The sequence below is a fragment of the Notolepis coatsorum genome (genome assembly GCF_963971535.1).
Source record: "Notolepis coatsorum genome assembly, chromosome: 4".
Taxonomy (NCBI): Eukaryota; Metazoa; Chordata; class Actinopteri; order Aulopiformes; family Paralepididae; genus Notolepis; species Notolepis coatsorum.
This window is the reverse complement of record NC_140168.1, coordinates 12,928,223-12,951,530: the sequence shown is the minus strand read 5'-3', so window position 1 is coordinate 12,951,530 and position 23,308 is coordinate 12,928,223. Positions and strand designations below refer to the sequence as shown.

Genomic DNA, 23,308 nt, shown 5'->3' with positions numbered 1-23,308 from the left:
ACTGTGGCTCCCTCCCCAACTCCTGGAGTTACTGTGGCTCCCCCCACAACTCCTGGAGTTACTGAGGCTCCCTCCCCAACTCCTGTAGTTACTGTGGCTCCCTCCCCAACTCCTGGAGTTACTGAGGCTCCCTCCACAACTCCTGGAGTTACTGTGGCTCCCTCCACAACTCCTGGAGTTACTGTGGCTCCCTCCCCAACTCCTGTAGTTACTGTGGCTCCCTCCCCAACTCCTGGAGTTACTGTGGCTCCCTCCACAACTCCTGGAGTTACTGTGGCTCCCTCCACAACTCCTGGAGTTACTGTGGCTCCCTCCACAACTCCTGGAGTTACTGTGGCTCCCTCCACAACTCCTGGAGTTACTGTGGCTCCCTCCACAACTCCTGGAGTTACTGTGGCTCCCTCCCCAACTCCTGGAGTTACTGTGGCTCCCTCCACAACTCCTCTAGTTACTGAGGCTCCCTCCACAACTCCTGGAGTTACTGTGGCTCCCTCCACAACTCCTGGAGTTACTGTGGCTCCCTCCCCAACTCCTGTAGTTACTGTGGCTCCCTCCCCAACTCCTGTAGTTACTGTGGCTCCCTCCCCAACTCCTGGAGTTACTGTGGCTCCCTCCACAACTCCTGGAGTTACTGTGGCTCCCTCCACAACTCCTGGAGTTACTGTGGCTCCCTCCACAACTCCTGGAGTTACTGAGGCTCCCTCCCCAACTCCTGTAGTTACTGTGGCTCCCTCCCCAACTCCTGTAATTACTGTGGCTCCCTCCACAACTCCTGGAGTTACTGTGGCTCCCACCACAACTCCTGGAGTTACTGTGGCTCCCTCCACAACTCCTGGAGTTACTGTGGCTCCCTCCACAACTCCTGGAGTTACTGTGGCTCCCTCCCCAACTCCTGGAGTTACTGAGGCTCCCTCCACAACTCCTGTAGTTACTGTGGCTCCCTCCACAACTCCTGGAGTTACTGAGGCTCCCTCCACAACTCCTGGAGTTACTGTGGCTCCCTCCACAACTCCTGGAGTTACTGTGGCTCCCTCCACAACTCCTGGAGTTACTGAGGCTCCCTCCCCAACTCCTGGAGTTACTGTGGCTCCCTCCACAACTCCTGGAGTTACTGAGGCTCCCTCCACAACTCCTGGAGTTACTGAGGCTCCCTCCACAACTCCTGGAGTTACTGAGGCTCCCTCCCCAACTCCTGGAGTTACTGCGGCTCCCTCCACAACTCCTGGAGTTACTGCGGCTCCCTCCACAACTCCTGGAGTTACTGCGGCTCCCTCCACAACTCCTGGAGTTACTGCGGCTCCCTCCCCAACTGCTGAATCGACGGAGGCTCCAACTACTGGACCCACAGAACCACCTATACCAGGTTTGTATGGTGTACTATGAGTTTTTAATTTAATTGAACCATTTATATTGTAAACACTGAATCAGAACATGCAATGTAACTCACTGTGCCTTGTATATATGTATCTATTTTTACCTTATTTTTTAGCACTTGCTTGTATTTAAATATGTTTTAGTTAAGTATTGTGTGATTTTGTGTGAAGGGCGGACTAGCAAAGTAAGATTTTCATTGTATGGCAAACTGTTTAACTGCACATGACAATAAGCAATCTTGAATCTTGAATCTAATGCACGTTGAAGATCAGTAACACCCAACAACGTAGACATTTTGATCATTTATTTGGTTTATCAATGGCGAGTGATGGAGGTCAAAGTTTTGAGCTATAAATAAGAAGAGTGCTTTTTCTTTGACTTCCAAGATCCTTGCGATCAAAACCCTTGTCCCAAAGAGAGCACCTGCGAGGCTCGCTTCAACGGAACCTTCATCTGCTTGTGTCCAACCGGCCAAAACTATGATGACATTAAGAACGTTTGTGAAAAGGGTGAGTTTCTGTCTTACACCACTACCACGATACTCTTGTCCCATGGTGTAACGCACCCCAGTAAGGGGACGCAACACAAGGCCACAGACAGGGTAGGTGAGGGTGCAGTGACACAAAACCATGGAAACAGTTTGCAAAATAATAGTATTTATTAATAAACACAGCAACACAGAGATCAAGGAGGACTACAAGTTTATATATTTGATTACTTTAGGATTATCCGGTTTCATAACTAGCATTACTGTATTTCAAATAGTTGATATATTTGATTACTTTTGGATTACCCGGTTTCTTAACTAGCATTACTGTATTTCAAATAGTTGATATATTTTATTACTTTAGGATTACCCGGTTTCATAACTAGCATTACTATATTTCAAATAGTTGATATATTTGATTACTTTAGGATTATCCGGTTTCATAACTAGCATTACTGTATTTCAAATAGTTGATATATTTGATTACTTTAGGATTACCTGGTTTCATAAACTAGCATTACTGTATTTCAAATAGTTTATATATTTGATTATTTTAGGATTACCCGGTTTCATAACTAGCATTACTGTATTTCAAATAGTTGATATATTTTATTACTTTAGGATTACCCTGTTTCATAACTAGCATTACTGTATTTCAAATAGTTGATATATTTGATTACTTTAGGTTTTATCCGGTTTCATAACTGGCATTACTGTATTTCAAATAGTTTATATATTTGATTACTTATACCCGGTTTCATAACTGGCATTACTGTATTTCAAATGGTTTATATTCATATATGTTCTCACTCCAGTATGTTTACTTTATTCTGGGTTCAGGTAGTCACTTGAGATCAACGATCTCTTTTTCGAGCAAGACCTGGCCAAAATGGCAGCAAAACAAAAACAATACACAAAACACAGACAGAGACATAGAAGGCAAAGTGGGGCAAGGGGATACATTTGAGCTGCACCAAACAAGATTGAATGGGATTGGGGGAGATTGGAGGGTAGGGTAAAAAAGTGGCAGCAACTAGTTTCTTCTTTGCATTAAAAGAAAAGCATGATTTGTTTCTGAAAAAGAAACCCAACCTCACTTTTAGTTTCTTAACCAGGCTTTCAATGTGTGGTTTAAAAGACAAGCTGTCATCAAGTAAAAAGCCAAGGTACTGTATTTAAAAGGCGACGCAATCTGAATTGGATCTGTATCTGAATTTACTCCTTTAAAAAGTAATCAAAATTAGTTTACTGATTACTTTGTTTCGAAGTTGTTACTAGTTACGTTACTCATTACTAACCCCTCCCTCAAAAAACCTGTTTAGCTTCTGTTGTTAGTTGTCCAGATGTCAGCTGTGGTGGAAACAAAGTCTACTTTCTCTCTCTCGCCATGTCAGATGCTTCATCCAATTACATTAATAATTTTCACGTTAATGTGTTACTGCCCAACACTGGTTGTTACAATGCATAAAGTCCCAATACAGAGTATTTGACCACATATTGGAAAACATGGAAAACAACTTCTCACAACTTTGACTTTCATAACTCATTGCAATCATAATACGGATTGTTTCACTCCAGTATCCTCAGACCACAAACACAGACAGACAGCCACAAGACACATCAAACACCGGCAGAGCCTCCACAGCCACAGGACACATCAAATTAAATCAAATTACATGTATTTGTATAGCCCGAAATCACAACGAATTGCCTCCATGGGCTTCACAGATCAAGAAAAAACATCACAATAGATCCACAATAAAAAAAACATAAAATCCACAATTTTGCAACACCCCCAGACTTTCCCCAATGAAGATAAGGAACAACTCCCTAAAACTTAGCAATAGGAAAAAAGGGGGAGAAATCTCAGATGGGGAGTTCAAATGTTGTCAGATGGGTGTGATATGATCAAAATAAATGGTTTCTCATAATAGAGATATTTCTGATAAATACAAGTGAATAGAATGAATGAATAGAGTAATAAAAGTATTTTTGTAAAACAATTGTTGTGTTGCAAATAAGGTTGTCAATCGATTAAAATATTTAATCTGATTAATCACATGATTGTCCAGTTAACTTGCGATTAATCGCAAATTAATCGCATATTTTTTTATCTGTTCTAAATCTACCTTAACCGGATCCTTTTCACGTTTTAATACTCTTATCAACATGAGAGTAAACCAATGCTTGCTTTATGCAGCCATTTAACACAAAAGGATAACCCTCATGCACTGCAAATTTGCATCAAATTCAAAACAGAGTGATGCACAAAATAACTTAAAAGAAAATAATAATTTAAAAGTGTGCATGAAATAATAGTATAGGGGAAAGAGAATGTTAAACTTGTTACATTCACCCACACAAGGGCTGAGGACTCACACCCCTGCCCCCCCCCTCTCTCTCTCTCTCTCTCTCTCTCTCTCTCTCTCTCTCTCTCTCTCTCTCACTCTCTCTCTCTCTCTCTCTCTCTCTCTCTCTCTCTCTCTCTCTCTCTCTCTCTCTCTCTCTCTCTCTCTCTCTCTCTCTCTCTCTCTCACACACACTCTCCCAGCTCTCTTTCTCTTTTGCCCCTTCCTCATCTCTCTCTCTCTCTCTCTCTCTCTCTCTCTCTCTCTCTCTCTCTCTCTCTCTCTCTCTCTCTCTCTCTCTCTCTCTCTCTCTCTCTCTCTCTCTCTCTCTCTCTCTCTCTCTCTCTCTCTCTCTCTCTCTCTCTCTCTCTCTCTCTCTCTCTCTCTCTCTCTCTCTCTCTCTCTCTCTCTCTCTCTCTCACACACACACGCACACACACATGTCTGCACACACTGGATCTATATCACCTGCCATTCTATTTCTAAGTGCAGTGAAATTTATTCGATTTAAGCAGGACATTAACACATTACCTGCCACGCAATTTGAGCATCTTATACCATTCTCTGCCAGCACTGTAAGTCTATGGAGATGTTCACCTTCTTTGCAGGGCTATAACTTTTTTAATTGTATTTCTAAATTGACATTACTATGGCCCATTCAACATCGATTATCTATCGTTCAGGATGTAGGGACGTTTTACTTTTTCATTCATACATTCATACGAAAATACCGTCTAGAATATAAATATGTTTTTATCGTTTTCTGCTGTAATTCCTAGAACGTGAGATATAGGTATAAACGCATATATAGATTATCAAATGCCGTTTGTTGCCGATCCACGCTATATAAAAAATGTCAACTGTACATGATCCTAAACGTTATGACTGATCATGCACGGATGAACGGAGGGGGGGGGGGGGGTCGTTTATAATTCCGTGATCGTCGTTAAATGCTTTATGTAGTATGGGTGATATATTGATCAGAGCAGTTTGCATGGATAATAATAAACAAACAGGCTGAAAGTAACGTCAGCGTCCTCTTACCGTTGGGCGATGAGACTGGAGCAAAAAGATCCCACTTATTTGATGGCGATCGAGGCGATCCATTTCCGGTTTGTATAATGATAATACACGCCCAAATCATGTTGATTATTGAGTTATGGCAGCGATCCATATACACAGTGTGTGGCTAGAGTCCCGCAACAATATGCGAGTGGCCGGACGCATTTCGGAGACGCACTGAGGTCGACTCGTCCATTTCCGGTTTGGCAACTCGCCGATAATCCACCAGGGGGCAGTATTGAAGCGTTGCAGAGTTGTGCCTGCTCACACTGCATCAGACCAGGCTCCCTGAGGGAAATATGAATAACATGGCGAAAAAATTAAATATGATCTCAATAACGTCGTACGCAGTGGATTGGCAGAATTAGCATGAACTTGAAACACGTTGTACAACGTTTTTGGCGCAGGATGTGTTAAAGTGAATGTGATTTAAGCAGGACCTTAAAGTGAATGTGATTTAAGCAGGACATTAAAGTGAATGTGATGTGGAGGCCGTCCAAACTACCTAGGTATTACAATGATCAATAGCCAGAGGTTAGAGAGCTTGTGGTAGATGAGATTAGATGAGAAATCAATACTTTTGAGGGTGAGTGAAGGGCCTGTGTGCTGTGGTATCGAGGGCCTGTGTGCTGTGGTATCGAGGGCCTGTGTGCTGTGGTATCGAGGGCCTGTGTGCTCGCCCACCCTTTGAAACCTTATATCTCACCCTGTGTGACGCTCAAATTTAGACATCCGACCACTTCGAAACACATCTGGCACACTCGATCCATAAATTGTGCCAAATTATGTCCGGGACCAGATGGACACCAATACTGGAAATCGCGATCAGAAAATTGGAATATTCTTTTTGGAATACCCCCGGTCAAAGGTAAGGACTACCTGACATCAATTTCAGCTTGATCCAACAATGTTTTCATATCGATCCAGCTGATCAGCGTCTGTAGTGTTCAACACGAATGCTGTTACTGGCCATCAAAGCATAATAATAATTTCATGCATTCATGATGAAACATAATCGTCACGGTGCCCAAATGCGTCCACATTTTTATAGGATTCTATCACATTTGCATAACAATAGCGAATATTACGTACCTTGCACTGTTTTCATTGAGGTTTTTTACAAATTAACGCTGTTTTATTTGTCCTATATATGCGGATAACATTTAAAATCTTAAATTTTACCATTTTGGTTCCCTTTAGACAACAAACATAATGCTAATGATGCACTTTAATTAAGATAATTAGGTGACCATTCACGGTCACTGTACTGAGGTGACGTGAGGGCGCATTCATAGTTTAACGCTCCCGTGTTCAGATCGCATTTTCATCACCTTTCACTGACCTGCTGACCTGTGAACTGTGAAAAAAGATCTTGGAAAATGGAGTTCTTTTGTTTTAACCTGTTTTCATCCTTTTAAATCAATGCTGCCATCTACTGTCAACTGGAAGGTAGTGTATAATGTCAGCGTTGCTTTGTCTACCATCTCTTGTCAGGAGCAAACATCCCCATTTTATTTGTCTAACAAACAAATATGAATCACAATCACTTGTCACATTACCATTTGTGAGTACATGTGTTTTCAACAAAAATATGACAAATTTAACACAACAGCCAGCACTTCATAACATTTTATAAACAATATATAAAACAATATATTAAACATATAACTTAGAACAATATCAACTATTTACAGCACACCATACATTACACACAAATATTAATCACAATCACTTGTCACATTAACATTTGTGAGTACTGTACATGTGTTTTCAACAAAAATATGACAAACTTAACACAACAGCCAGCACTTCATAACATTTTATAAACAATATATAAAACAATATAATAAACATATAACTTAGAACAATATCAACTATTTACAGCACACCATACATATTTATAAATGTTTTCATTCATACACTCACTCATTCATACACTCATTCATCCAAACACCAGTAACACCAGAAACTAGCATCTTCATCCTCCTCCTCCTCCCACTGGACACAGATGGTGTGGAACCATTTGTGACAGTTGTCACACTGGACCCACAACACCAAACCCTCAGAGTCCACAGGGGGGTTCGCCTTTTTACACCGGTCACACCGCCATATCCCCAGCTTCTGCCTCTTGGTGGTGTGACCTGCTGTTAAAAAGAAATGTATTATTATGACACTGCTTGATTACAATATACCAATAATAAATATGAATAACTATCTATATAGTACTTTTCACACATGGACCACAGTTCAAAGTGCCCCACAGCAATTTGTATAAAATCAGCACATTTTTGACAAAATAAATAACAATTCATAAGTTTGCCCTGACAAACTCAAAAACAAGTCAAGTCAAGTCAAGAGTTTTAATTGTCACGGCATACAAGTATACAATGAAATGCGGGAAACATGGGTCGTGGGTCTGGCGTGGGAGGAGGAGGACGTCGATGCTCCTGATGGTCCAGGAATACAGGAGGCTGCAGACACAATAAAGGGAGCACCACTCAAAATGTTAATTTTGTTTGGTTTGGTAAATATTGCGCTATGAACAGTCTATCAGTGTACTGTGTGTGTGTAGGCCGTAGGGGCAGGTACACAGGGGCTGGGTGGGGGGCTAGGAGCACGGGGGCTGGGTGGGGGGCTGGGCTGGGGGGTAACAGCAGGGTTGGCACCAGGAGATGCAGGGCGAGGGGCAGGGGCAGACGGCATGACCCGCGACCAATCAATAGCCGCAGGGTCCAGAGGGTAGAGGCCACACCTCCTGAAGCCAGCCACCACCACCCTCCGATCTTTCTGCCTCTGGTAGGTGTCTCTGAACACCCTTGAAAACTCCTTTTTAGAAATCATGAAGGAGTGTCTAACTGCCGACAGATCTCCCACAAGCCCGGAGAAATCTGCCTTCAAGGGTGCAAAGAAACGCACATCCAGAGGCTGAAGGATGTGAGAGGTGTGTGGCGGTAGGCACAGGAGAATGACCCTCTCCCTCTGTGCCGTCCGGACCGCGTGAATATTAAAGGCAACCAACTTGTGTTCGGCTTTTCTCTGATTGGCCGCGCCCCCACGCGCAGGCAAGCGCAGCCGTCCCACGTCCCAAATGAAATCCAAAGAGCAAGCGCGGCAGCGCGGCAGCGCGGGCAACCAACTTGTGTAGTGTTGGGCTGCTGTTCCAACGCACTTGTGTTGGGCTGCGGTAGCAGTGGAGCGCTGCTGACTGATTATTATGTTTCGCGTTTTTAACAACCAACGGTAGATTCACTCGTCACTGTACATGTATAAACAAAGCCCATACAGTTATGAAATAATAAACACTGTTAGGACTCGCAATAATAAACACTGTTACGACTATCTGACTCTTAATAATAAACACTAGTGTTAGGACTATCTGACTCTTACTAATAAACACTGTGTTAGGACTATAAACACTGTTAGGACTATCTGACTCTTAATAATAAACACTGTTACAGTGTTAGGACTATCTCGAGTCACGCGTCACTACTGTAACTAGAAACTCTGGGTGTCACTGTACATCAGTAACGTTATTTCACGTTTTTAACGTCAGCGGGGCGATGCGGTGGTTTGTCCCCGGCTTCCGTGCACCGCCGCCGGCTCTACTCGGTCCAGCTCCAGCAGCTGCGGCCGTTCCTCCGTTGTAGAACGAAGCCCTTCAATGACAGAGCTCTCATATTTTGCGAATGCATAAACTATGTCTTAAATTATGGCTATGTGTCTAATATGGCTGTCGCTTATCAATGACTTCACGAGAGCCATATTAGACACATAGCCATAATTTAAGATATAGTTTATGCATTCGCAAATATGAGAGCTCTGTCATTGAAGTGGGTGGTGGCAGTTTAACAGCGTTCACCCTGATGTAAAGTAGCGATTTTTATTGTTTTGTCATGACAACCCAATTACATAATCCAACATATGTGTAAAGAAACAACATATTCCAGTTAACGGTATATTTTTTAATGATTCATTACGGCGTAAATTAGGTTAACTGGAGCTGTGGAGGCTCCTTGCTGAAGAGCCAGCGGGGCGACGCGGTTGTTCATTCACCGGCTTGCATGCGCCGCCCGCGGCTTGACTCGGTTCAGCGTTCACCCTGATGTAAAGTAGCGATTTTTATTGTTTTGTCATGAAAACCCAATTACATAATCCAACATATGTGTAAAGAAACAACATATTCCAGTTAACGGTATATTTTTTAATGATTCATTACGGTATAAATTAGGTTAACTGGAGCTGTGGAGGCTCCTTGCTGAAGAGCCAGCGGGGCGACGCAGTTGTTCATTCACCGGCTTCCGTGCGCCGCCCGCGGCTTGACTCGGTTCAGCGTTCACCCTGATGTAAAGTAGCGATTTTTATTGTTTTGTCATGAAAACCCAATTACATAATCCAACATATGTGTAAAGAAACAACATATTCCAGTTAACGGTATATTTTTTAATGATTCATTACGGTATAAATTAGGTTAACTGGAGCTGTGGAGGCTCCTTGCTGAAGAGCCAGCGGGGCGACGCGGTTGTTTTTTCCCCGGCTTCCGTGTGTTGCCCGCGGCTTGACTCGGTTCAACTCCAGCAGCAGCAGCGGCCGTTCCTCCGTTGTAGGAAGCCCTTCAATGACAAGCGCTCTCATATTTTGCGAATGCATAAACTATATCTTAAATCATGGCTATGTGTCTAATATGGCTGTCTCAAACACAAGGACCTCCTCCTCTCAAGAGCACCTGGGGGAGCCGCATGCGCATGGGCGGCCACTCTGCCGCGACTGCCGCGTCTCTCTTGTCTCTCTTGTCTCTCTTGCCGCAAGGCCGCGTGCTAGTGGATTGATTGATTGGCCGTGTGGCCAATTAGAGAAACGCTGAACGAAAAGCTGAACACAAGTTGGTTGCCTTTAATATTCACGCGTCCGGACCAGCTCTGGATCCAGGTGGGACTGGTGACCGTCCATCATGAGCAGCAGGGGGCGCTCCTCCGTGGCATACTTCAGGAAGTGGTCGGTGAACCACTTCCTAAAAAGCTCTGAATCAATGTACCCCGCTGGCGACTTCCCATAGAGGGCATTGGGGACTCCCTCCCTATTGTAGGGCCCTCCTGGGTAGCCCCCCTTATAAATAATAAAAGGGGGGACGTCCTCCCCAGCCGCGTTGAGGCAGGCCAGGACCGTGATGTGTTCCCTGGTTCCCTGGGCCTGCCTGTATGCGTGCTTCGTCCCACGGGGCACAACGACCTTCCTCCGGTTGGAGTCCATCTGAAACCCTGTCTCGTCACAGTTGTAAATATGACAGGGTTTCTCCCTCAGCCCATGTTCCTCCAAGGTGGTGGTGAGGAGCTTGAAGTAGTCTTCTATGGCCCCCCTCTTGGCGCAGGCTGCCCTCCCACGGTCAATGGTGTCCGGGATCCGGATCGTGAGGCGATGGTGTTGCCTCTCCCTGAAATTAATCCACCACCCCTGGCCAAGGGATGTTTTTAGGTTCCCTGGGTGGCGGAGGTTATAGATGGCCAGGGCGTGGGCCAGGACCTGCGACCTCGTCAGCGGAAACCCATAACTGGCAGAGTACAAGCAGTACTCCACCAGGGAACTTTCATCTTCAGGGGTAAGATAGGTGCTCCGGCCGATGTTGCAGGCCAGAGACACCTTTCCGCTGAGTCGGTCGATCAGGCTGGACTTAGGGACCTCGAACAACGTGGCTGCCCGCCTCGCACTCCACCTGCCTGCTCTGACCTCTGCGATGGCCTGATCCATGGCCTCCGGGGCCCACAGACGCACCTTCCTCTCCCTCTTCCGCATTTGCCGGATATTAGGCATGCTCTGCAAACACACACAAATATTTTAAACAAGAAAGTAAAATAATATGAACTTTATTATTATTGTACGACTGACAAGTTTATTTTATTTATTTAGCACATTATTTAAAAAAAACAGTGCTAGGAGGGAACTTATGTGAGTGATTTATGATGAAATTAAATTAGATTTGAATTGTTTTTTGAATATGGATAAGGAGGTTGTTGACCTCGATGATGAATTTAGAGTGTTCCAGAGTTTAGGACCTCTAAAGCTAATGTTGAATTGATGGCTAGTTGTCCAACAGAAAGGTAAGTGGAGTTTATTGCTATGGTTTGTTGGATATGAGTGAAATTCTGATGGACTTTATGTCACTCTGTCTGTCAATGCTTCAGATGTTTTTTTATATACAGAGATTGAGAGAGAGAGAGCGAGAGAAAGAGAGAGAGAGAGAGAGAGAACCAGTTCATTATTTTCCACGCAACAATTGTTCTCCCTTCGATTATTTTCGCGCGACCTCAGTTCATCACTTCAGACAAACTTAGATCTCTTCTTCCTTCTTCTTAAGATTACAATGTATTTACACATTTTCCTCGGACAAAACACTGGCTATATATGCTAGCAACATAACCAAACAATCTGACTTCATCTTGGGGCGAGTGGGAGTTAATGTTTAAGGAACAGGATGCTACTTTTACTTGGGAAACAGCGTCGCCCCGAACACATTCGAACAATTATAACGTTGCAGTGGTACAAACGTTCTCATCTAGTAGTCTTTAGATGACTAAATATAGATGAATACTCATGAAATTTGATATATATACTCTAAAATAAGTATGATTTCATATCACCTACCTTTCGACGTCAAAATGTGGTTGGGCTGAGATTAAAGATCCAGAATGCCGCGCAAGATGGGGCGTTTGGGCGTTCCCAGACAAAGAGGGTGACCGGGTTTACGTTCCGTTACTACCTCTGCTCTCCCTCCGTCTCCCTTCGTCTCCCCCAGACTGCATCTTATCTCACTATCTGTTACTACCTCTGCTCTCCCTCCGTCTCCCCCAGGTCTGCATCTTATCTCACTATCTGTTACTACCTCTGCTCTCCCTCCGTCTCCCCCAGGCTGCATCTTATCTCACTATCTGTTACTACCTCTGCTCTCCCTCCGTCTCCCCCAGGCTGCATCTTATCTCACTATCTGTTACTACCTCTGCTCTCCCTCCGTCTCCCCCAGGCTGCATCTCCCTGCTCGGCATGGAGGATGGGGGCATCGCAGAGTCCCAGATCTCAGCTTCATCGGTGCACTACCGCCTTCTGGGCCTGCAGCGCTGGGGTCCGGAGCTGGCCCGCCTCAACAACAAGGGTCTGGTCAACGCCTGGACCGCTGCTTCCCACGACAAGAGCCCCTGGATTGAGGTGAGTGCACACGAGAGGTGGAACAGATCGGAAAACAAAGACGACGGTCGAAAAGGGGAAAATAAAGTTGCAAATGAGAGGGGTTATGGTTAGTTCCCAGCGATTCAGTTCTGTTTCATTAGGGGATCCGCTTGGCATCACTCATGCACTCCCTCGCGTACGTGCACGCGCACTGAATAAATTCCACAAATGTACCTTTAATACCAGTATTAGTCTGACCACACCCTTCATCAGCTTACCTTCATAAGCAGGTGTGTGGTCACCTGCTCTCCTCCTTCTCGCTTTCACCACAAGGAAGTGCCTCGGTATTACCCCACTTGACGTGTTGTTAGTTGAAAAGAGTTGTGACGAGTCTACATTGTGCTTAATTTTTTCTTCTCCCATATCTGTTGTAAAGAAAAAGTTTGGGTCATAATGTATTCTTCGGAGAGTAGACCCGCTGGACCTACTCTTCACCAGCGGTTCTCCATTCCCGCCTCCGTCGTGCGTTCTGGTGCTGGGCTGTTGCCACTTTCATGGTTGCCGACCCAGCCCAGGAGACAGCCGATGTATAGTTTGCCTCTCCGAAGAGCCGAGGAGTCGGTGCCGTCGCTCCGGCGGTGGCCTGATCTCGACTCTGGTTCCTCTGGTTCCAGGGAATCGTCCGTTGGTGAACGGGGGGTTGTCTTGGAGCCGGAGGATTTGCGACGCAAACTTTTCGCGTCTGCCCGTTCACGTAGCAAGATGGTAGCATGCAGGCGCGAACGGCCTGGTTTTGGGGAACTGCTGGAGACCAGCGAGGATGCGTCCGGCTCTGGATTTCCGATGGAAACTGAGGACTTCATGGAAGAGTCGGACGGATTCTTGTTTGATGGTCCCGTGGAGGAGAGTATCCCTCCTATCCAGGAAACACCGGAGGGGGGAGAAATGGCTCCGTGGGACGCCTTGTTCGAAGATGTCGAGGAAACACCTTGGCCTCATCAGCAGGATGCCCTACTATCGGCCACATCAGACTGAGGGATGCGAGTTCGGTGGAGGAAGGTCCGCAGGGGGAACTGCAGGCTTTGTTTCCCGAGCTCATGGCGGTAGCCGCCGCCGCAAACGGCGTGCCGCTGCCATTGCCTGCTCCTGTCCCTGATGATCTCATAGGTCATCTCTGGCAGCGTCGCCCAGTGAGAGGGGTGGACGTTGTCTACCCATTTTTCCCCTCAATGGGGACCTATGTTCGTCAGGGTCAGGCGGTGTCTCACATCATGGGACTTACCCCCACCTACGTACCAGTTACGCGGGTGTCGGGGTTAGTCAAAGGTATGAGGGAGGGCGTGCCTCGGCTTGATAATCCGATGGCCGCTCTCCTCTGTCCGGATATGGTGTGGGAACCCTTATGCAAGCCTGTCCTCCAGGGTAGATCGGCTAGGCGATTGGCATATTGGGGTGACCAGTCATTCATCGCTGGTACACAATCGCTGGCTGCGGCGTCTAACATCGCCCACCTAGCTAGATTTGTATCGGGGATTATGACGGGCGGCACGGATCTGACCGAGGTAAAATGCGATCAGATCACCCAGGCCTCAGGAGCTGTCCTGCACCCTTACCCAGGTGCTGGCCATAGCCATGGGGAAAGTGCGCGCCCTGGCCACCCTGGGCCAGCGTCATCTTTGGCTGGAGCAGGCCCGTGTGCCGGAACGGAAGAGAGCCCCTCTTCTGACGGCCGCCCTCTCCGACGCTGGTCTGTTCAGGAAGGCCCTGCGGTTGATGACCTCAACATGCAGAGAGATGGCAGAAGAGAGATCCATCCTTCAACCCCATTTTCCGCCTTCCGTCCCGGTGGAGTCAGAAGGCTTCCACGACGTCGAGCTGCCTCCGTCGTCCCTACCACTGCCTCTACCGCCGCTGCTGGCCCTTCCAAGAGGGCCAGGAGAAGAGACGGCGTTTCTGCTGCCGCCGGCCCATCCACGACCGGAGGAGACGGTAGGGAACGTCGAGACCAGCAGACAGTAACCTACCGTCCCTCCGGGGCTCCTCGGGGTGGCAAGACTCGAGCGGCGCGAGGTGGCAGACGCCGCTGAGAGTGACTTTTCCCCTCTGTGTCCCCTCTCCTTTACACCCTCCCCGGCCCCTCTATGATTGTGTCTTTGTGCCTTAAAACTTATGATAATAAAAAGTTCCCCGACATAAGGGGGACTATGTTTTTTGGCCAAACAAACTGTGTGTTTCTTCAACAAATCATATGGTGGGGTTGTGTAAATATGAATCTGCACTTTTACGTTGTGAGATGAGTCGTGTTGTGTTACGAGATTAAGCAAGGTCTGCAACATACACTCAGTCATAGGGGGTTCTATTAGCCTGACGCTCCACATGCAGGTAGAAACTGGTGTTATTCCGTTGCTTAAACTAAGTATATGTGTCTCACAATGCTGTTGTGTTAGTTGCAGTAATACTCGTACACACACGTTCCACGGCCTAGCCGTTACTCTCGGTCAGCGTTTTTGCTATGTACGACATAGTCAACGGGTGTAGGATTCACACACATACGACTTGTTTTTGTTGTAAATCCTGTTCACATTTTGTGGGTAGCGGGCATTGTATTAGCTTACGCTATACATTAGCATTCTACCGGAGGTTTTCAAAATGTTGTTTTTTGTGTGTAGGGAAAGAAGGGTTTTTTGTGAGGGGGTGTCGAATAAACCCCTCCTTCCCACTTGATTGGTTTAGGAGATTTTATCTCTTTTGCTGAGCCAGTCAGGGCCTAGCCGTTAGGACGTCTTGGCAGGGGGGGGGGGGGGGGGGGGTTATCCTGCCGACTCCTATTACAAACAGGAGCCGTGTGCAGGGTTTCCCCCCGTCGTAGCGGTGTTGCTATGGCGACGCCTTCCATGAGTTACAGAGTCTTAAGGTGTCGAGTTAGAGCGTAGGGCTCACAGGTCTGCTGCGCTCGATTTATGTGTAACTTGAGTCAGTTGGTCACGTGACTCACAGTTGGCATGTCTTTCTCATGACTACAACTCGTGTGGGAAGGTTTTCTGGGAGGGTCTAGTCTTTACTCTCTGATTAAAAAGAGTGACTGGATGTAAAATCATGTGAAAACGGGTTTTTTACTCCCAGCTGTGCAGTTGGGTTCATACGGGTGATGCTTCTTCTTTATTATTATAAAGAGTTGGATGTGTCTATATGAATTGGAAATGGGGGCCCCTGATGGAAACAAGACTAACGTCTTTCTCAGGTCTGCCTCCCCTTTCCGATTGTGTGTATTGAGCCGTACTGTGTTGTACCCTTTCTGCAATCTGTTGGTTAAAGTTTTCATTCATTCATTCATGGAGTTGGTTGCATCCCGCCCTCTTGTCGTTCCCCTGGGCGTCTTGGGGATTCAATAAGATGGTCTAAATAGCCTATTATTGATGTGGATATGCCCAACGCACACATAGTGCTAGCTCAGGATGTTCTGTTGGACATTAGGTAACTGACTGGCGCGCCTTGGTTGCTTGGGGTTAAAACAGCGTTTTTATAAAGCAATTGGGATGGGGGTTTTTCCTCTTCCGACGCCCTGTGTGGTTGTCGACGGGTTCTCGTTCATATCAGGGGATGATAACGGAATGGATCTGAACATATGTGGAAGGGTCTCACGCCCTGGGGGTGGGCCGCCGGGCGCAGTTCGCACCGAAACGTCTGAGTGGCGCCTTCTTTTTATGTTTAAGATCAACACGCATATCTGCCCCTTCTCCTGGAGTTGGCATGTCGGCGTGGTTAGGGCACGGGACTGGTTCTGGTCGCGCTGGTCCGGATAAGTTAAACCCGTTGTCCGCCGGGGTTGCAGATCTGCTGTTCTGGTACCCTGAGGGACTTGGGCTTTTTTCAGGGGGAAAAATGCTAGGTCGGTCCGGGTGTCACAGGGTTGAGCGCTATGGAACCCTTGATGGGTACATTGTATTCTACACTGTCGTAATGGCTTACGGCCGTGCCAACCTGTACGCGCCCGATTTCGTCGGATCTCGGCCGCCACGCAGGTTGGTCTTGGTTAGTACTTGGTTGGGTGACCTCCTGGGAATACCAAGTACGGGGTGCTGGGGCTGGTTTTCCATTCTTACGCTCTTCTCTTACGCATGGCGAAGAGGGGCCTGTTGGGGTGGTCTTGACCTCCTCGGGGGACCCTGTGCTCCCCGTATCACCGGGCCCGGTCCGAAGTAATGTTTTCGTTGACCCGTAGGCCCAGGATAACCCTGTTGGAAACTGGAACACGGGCTGCGGCAGTGCCGCAGGTGTGTTTTGGAGTTTTTTCCTGTGGGGTTATGGGACCAACCACTGCATAGGGTAACACCTGGGTGGTTGGTTCTCTGGTGTGTTGCTGCAGTGTCAACTCCCGGGTTAACCGGTTGAGGGTGCCCCTGCACGTTCATGACGTCTGCCAATGGTGTCAGCCTTCTCTGCCTCGACCCCTCTGGGTGGGGGTTTTTAAATGGAGGCTTGGTCATGCAACAACGCCAGCATACGCCCCTTCCGCCGGGCGGCTGTGTTCAGCTGTCCTTTCTGGCGCCTGTCTCGTCCGCAGTCTCCAGGCTAGGGTTAACAGCCTGTTGCCTGGTTTTCCCCGGTGCGCTGCCTGCTTCCGTTGGTTAACCTTTTTTGTGTGCTTACGGCCATGCTGACTGCCTGTTGCAGGGTCAGTGTGCCAGGCGGTGTACTGTTGGGGAGGACAGGGCCCGCTCGGCTGAGGGGCCTTTGTCCGAATACGCTGGCGATGTGGGGGGCGGGGTCACTAAGTGCCCACCTGGTGGGGTCTTGATGCTGGCATCATGGACTTCTCCGGGCCCCCGTTCCAGGGGGTCCAGTCCCTTTGGTGGGTCTGGGTCTTCCTTCGCGCTCCGCTGCTACGGCCTTGCCACGGGGTTGGGTTTGCCCTTGACCCCGTGATTCTGGGGGCAGTAACGAGGTTGTTCCCTCCGTTCGTTCCCGGGTGGCATGCGGGTTGTGCGTGTGTGTAGTCGTGGGGTCAAGCCACGGTCTGCTCACCCTGTGCGTTGAGTTGCTTGAGTGCCTCTTCGCACGGTCGGGTCCGTCGCCCTCCCGGGAAACCTCTAATAGGGGGGGTGCCCTCCATTAGGGGGAGTCGGGGGGGCTTGGCCCTCCCTGTTCTGTTGGTTGTGGGGGGCCTTCAGCGGGGTGTATTTGTCGGCCAGTGGCTCCGCTTGGCCTCCCTATGTGCATGAGTGATGCCAAGCGGATCCCCTAATGAAATAGAACGATAGGTTATGACTATAACCAAGTTCTGTTAATTAGGGGTGACGCTTGGCATCCGACACCGCTGCAGCCCTTGACCTCACCTTGTGGTAAAAGCTTGGGAAGGACGAGAGCAGGTGACCACACACCTGCTTATGAAGGTAAGCTGATGAGGGGTGTGGTCAGACTAATACTGGTATTAAAGGTACATTTGTGGAATTTATTCAGTGCGCGTGCACGTACGCGAGGGAGGACATGAGTGATGTCAAGCGTCACCCCTAATTAACAGAACTTGGTTATAGTCATAACCTATCGTTTTACCTCTCATTGCACAGAATCTGTACTTGCCTAGGCTTCTTTTTCTGGTTTACTGGTGGTTGATTGGCATCCATCAATTTTGTCCAACTAACACCTCTCCCAAAGGCTAACCGGCCATGTCCGCTTCCATTCATTGTGCTAAGCTAGGCTAACATGCAGCCAGATAGCTTTCTACTGAACGCACAGAGAGGAAACTGGTATCTTATCTTTTTGTCTCTCTCTGGAGAAGAAGGTAAGCTAATTTCCCCAAATGTTGGCGTGTTCCTTTAAACTGTGGGGAATTCCTCTCTAGTTCCCCAGGATCGTCATTAGATTTCACCGAAGCGGGTGATGTCAGCGGAAGCTTCAATGTGGAACTAGACTGGCGGTGTTCACTATACAGAATGACTGTACTGCTAGTGTTCTGAGAAAAAGTATTTTAAATATTGGTAGTAATAATCCATTCAGTGAGGCGAGTTTTGGTTGACATTGTACGGCATATACGAGACGGCACCATGGCTATAATGTACTGTACTAGGGGCCTACTGGGTGCTGTTACCGTTTGCTGTCCTTGACTTTTAACAGTTTTACTTGATATGATGATTGAAATTCTTTATTAGGAATAATAATGCATAACCTAATAATAATAATAATAATAACCTTGAGACGTAGCATCTCGTTTTTTGAGGGGCTCCTAGACACACAATACAATGTATGCACATTTGCAAAAAAAGCATTAGACAACGAAACAGAATCTACAACAACAATCTCAACCAAGCAATAACAAATATACAAAACGAGTAAACCAACAGACGAGATGACAAAACACAAAGGACAAAACAAGATCACTTCATGTAATGCTGTGATATAGCTCGTCTATCTTCTCCTTGTATTACACTATTTGCATTGTGTTTGTTTGTCTATAACTCATGCCGGCTGTCTGATCCTGGTTCCAGATCAACATGCAGAGGAAGATGCGTTTCACGGGCATCGTGACGCAGGGCGCCAGCCGCATGGGCTCAGCGGAGTTCATCAAGGCCTTCAAGCTGGCCTCCAGCCTGGACGGAAAGACCTACACCCTGTACAGACCTGACGGGCAGAGCAAGGACTATGTGAGGAGACAACACAACACAATAGAATGCAATATATTACAATATATTACAATAGAATGCAATATATTACAATACAATATATTACAATACAGTACATTACAATATTTTACAATACAATAGAACACAATACAAATTAATACAATATATTACAATACAATATATTACATTCAAAAATACATTCAAGACAGGTGACACGTGGGCGGCTACGTGGCGTAGTGGGCAAGGCGCTGGCCACGAATGCAAAGACGCTGGGCTCGCCTGTTCGATCCCAGCGCTCCACATTGCTTTCAGTTTAGCTGGTCGTTCATACTAATACACATTGCCGTATTAGGGGGTGGGAAACTGATGGGTGGGGATCGGGTGTTGTGGACAGCGACTCCTAGAGGTCGGTTGGTGCGCCTGCGCAGTAGAATCAGGAAGTGTCGGGGGCAGCGTGAGCCTCCCACGCGTTACTCCTCGCCACTGAGAGATCGAGCTGCGCAGGTGAAAAGATGCGACTGCTGTTACCTCAAGTACCGGAGGGGACTTGTGCTATGTATGACTTAGTCCACATTGCAGCCGGCTTGTGGGAGGCAAGAAACAGCGTTCGTGACAGGGGAGGCTTGAATTGGATGATACAAAAATTGGGATGGGAGAAAATATAGAAAATGGGAGAAGAAGTGGATAAAAAAAAAAAAAAAAAAAGAAGACAGGTGACACGTGTACAACACCAGGAGTGACAGGTGACACGTGTACAACACCAGGAGTGACAGGTGACATGTGTACAACACCAGGAGTGACAGGTGACATGTGTACAACACCAGGAGTTGCCCACGTAGGGGACAGGAGCTGTTCCATTTTCATCTCATTGGTGCAGCTTGTAATAGATCATCTACCTTTTTATTAGAGCTATTTGAATGTACATCACTTCATCACATGACCAGAGGGTAGACATTTGACACTAGAGGGCGCTTTAGTTGTGTTCTCTGTGAAAAGTGCTATATAAATAAACGTTACTTACTTACTTAAGTTCTACAAAAATGTATTCTCCACAAACACTCAGCAACTGTGCGATTTTGACTAGGATTGATGTCTTTCACTGTAGCATGGCCAACTACATTGATTCATAACTGTGAAAAAAGTTATTTATGTTTGCAGTATCCTTTTTAGGGGATAAGTCATCATTCATTTGTTTAGTGTCGGATGAAACAGGCGGATATTGATATGATATGAATTCCTCTGTAGAATTGAGTTCTTCTCAGAAATTAACGTTTTTAGTTTGTCACTGCACACCACTATGAAATTAATGTCAGTAATACTTTGTGGTGATCTGCTGGCCTTTTCAATAAGCCATACAAACCCCTGTTGGTCTCTATACTCTTAACACATGCCCACATAAACACGCACATTCATGATCATCCATTTATCCTCCAACTCACCCGCAGACACTTCGTCCCACCTCGCTCTGAATGAAAGGGGATGTCCTAGAATGTCATGGTGTGTCAACAACAAGGAAGTGTTCTGATTGAGAAGATCTGATTGGTTGCATTCTATGGATTCCTCCTCTGGCCTTTAGAATCGCATTCTGAATTTGTAATCGCAATCCTATACTCCAGTTTGCCAGCTGTGTGGGGGCAAGTTTGGACACGTTAGCTGCTGCTGACTAGAGTAAGGCCTACTGCCTGGACCGTACTTACTGGACTGACTCACAGGTCTGTTCTTAAACACTTGTTTTTGGGGAAAACTGAAGAATTTAAGTGAGTCACTGTTTGGATTATTATTCACATGGATTATTATAATCTTTTGTGGCTGAGAACCTAAAAGGGAGTTTTTGCTTTTTTGTTTCTTTCTTTATTTGCAACCGTGGAAAACCTGAAGTGGATTATTTTTGTTTGAAGTGAACTGAACTAAACTAAATTCCCACACCCCTCTGAACCTTAATAATAATTTGGGTCTGAAACGGAAGTTCTGTGTGTTGTGTTTTATATGTTGTTGTGGAACTGAAAACCAGGGTAACTAGTTATTTGAATACTGCTTGTCTTCTATACATCTTATTAAGGGTTTAATGAGATTTATATACATTTCGCAGAGTAGATTTTACTCAAACTGAGTCCATTTGAGCCCAAGTGAGTACAATTTTACTCAGTTTGAGTAAAATGTACTCAGCGAAATTTACTGTACTGTGGTGTTATTGATGCATGCACCCTTTGTAGGGTTTCACTCTCATGACTTAGACATGACTCTTTCACTCAAATTCAACATTGACAACATTTTGTAAGCCAGCTCGGTCAGCCTTCTCGCGACACCTGACATAATGCCTAGAACGAACGATCTTGCGACACCAGACATGATTTCTAGAACCAACGAGACATGATGTATTTTTTTTTACCACAATGTAAAACAAATATGCAGCCACATTGACCACCAAGAAACCAATAACTCACTCTGTAGAAAGCACACCGATGCGACGGAGCAAAGATGATCATGGGAAATGTTTTGAAAACACAGAGACGGCGCCACAAATGACGCATTATATAGTTTAACCCTTTCACTACCACACTACAGAAGGTTAACCTTTCACTACCACATCCAGTGAGCTGGATGCAATCCTACCTGGAGGGGAGAGAACAGATGGTAGAGGTAAACGGTACTCTATCCCCCCCCCTCATAGTGAGCTGTGGTGTTCCACAAGGAAGCATACTAGGACCGCTACTCTTCCTAATTTATGCAAATGACATGTCGTCAGCCTGTGACTGCAACTTGTTCCTGTTTGCGGACGACTCAGCCCTGCTGGTCTCTGACAAGAACAAGTTGCAGGTTGAAAAGACCCTCAGCACGGAACTAGGCAAAATCTGCATATGGCTCGCTGATAACAAACTATCATTACACATGGGCAAAACAGAGTCCATTCTCTTCGGTTCAAATAACAAACTCAGCAAGACCGACGGCTTCTCAGTTACAGTGGGTGACAATATTGTCACAAGGAAAGACGAAATTACCTACCTGGGTTCCATCCTAGAGGCAAATCTTTCCTGTGACAAAATGGCATCCAATGTAATAAAAAAAAGTCAACCAACGAACTAGATTCTTGTACCGGATCTCCTCTCTGGTAAACAAGAATACCCTGAAGACTCTGGCAGGAGCACTCATTCAAGGGTACTATGACTATGCGTGCACCTCATGGTACCAAAGCACCTCAAAGGCGCTTAAAACAAAATTACAAACATCACAAAACAAACTGGTCAGACTACTACTTGACCTGAACCCCAGAACCCACCTCACCCCTGCCCACTTTGACAACCTAGGATGGCTTAGAGTAGACGACAGAGTACAGCAACTTGCAATGGGCCTGGTCTACAAGATACACTATACGACCGGGGTGCCCATGTACATGTCAAAATACTTCCCAAAGGTCAGTGAATACCACAACCACTACACCAGAGGAAGCTCAACAAATCATGTTAAACCCAGATTCGGCTCAAACAAGGGACTAAACACGTTTCGCAATTATGCCACAACAATGTGGAACGCCCTACCCAAAGCTCTAAAGGAATGTGAATACCTGCCCACATTCAAAACCGCTCTTAAAGAGCACCTACGGGAGGCTGCAATTCGAAACTGGCCACCGTAAATGCCCAAAACCCCCACCACCTCCTAATAGACAGTCTCCTCCCCACCGCATGTATATATTCCCTCCCCGCCGTATGTATATTTCCCTCCCACCCACCCACCCCCTCCTAATGTACAGTCCCCTCCCCATCATATGTATATACTCTGTCAGGATCTAGGGGTAACAGTACTGTATATTTGAATACCGCTTATGTCACAAATGTATCAGTACTAAATACTGTAATGGGAATTATTAAAGGACAAACGATGAGCCGTTTACATTAATTATTCTGAGTCATTATTTATAATAATAAGAAGGTTTATTCAATAAAGAAAGTTCATGACAGTGTGGCCACGCTGCCAGGCCAGTCACCCGCCAGAGACAGACATGTTTACCCACTAGCGTCTGACAGGGGACTGACCCAGAGGCTTGGTCAGACATACAATTGAATACATGAAATGACGTAGAAGAAAACAAAATGGCTGGTTAGAGAAATTAATAATACGACTGTTATGGCTAAGCCTGGAAGGAAAACAGCGCTCCATCTTACAGTTCCCATGACCTTGGGTTCTGGCTCTATGGCTGGTAGAAACAGCAACTTCGTTATGACTGAGAAAATGATAGAGTAATCTTAAAGAGACATACACACATT

The 23,308-nt window shown here is 46.3% G+C and overlaps 1 protein-coding gene across 1 annotated transcript in view; it reads left to right on the top strand.

The window, feature by feature from the left end:
* The window catches only part of LOC311226410 (lactadherin-like), a gene marked incomplete at its 5' end in the record, with an annotated part of 32,567 nt that overhangs the window by 2,663 nt on the left and 6,596 nt on the right, over positions 1-23,308 (top strand). Inside the window, 4 exons of the mRNA XM_084311836.1 lie at positions 1,229-1,363; positions 1,761-1,883; positions 12,284-12,465; positions 18,912-19,067. Of these exons, the coding sequence (XP_084167962.1) occupies positions 1,229-1,363; positions 1,761-1,883; positions 12,284-12,465; positions 18,912-19,067 (596 nt within the window). The remainder of the gene's footprint in view (positions 1-1,228; positions 1,364-1,760; positions 1,884-12,283; positions 12,466-18,911; positions 19,068-23,308) is intronic.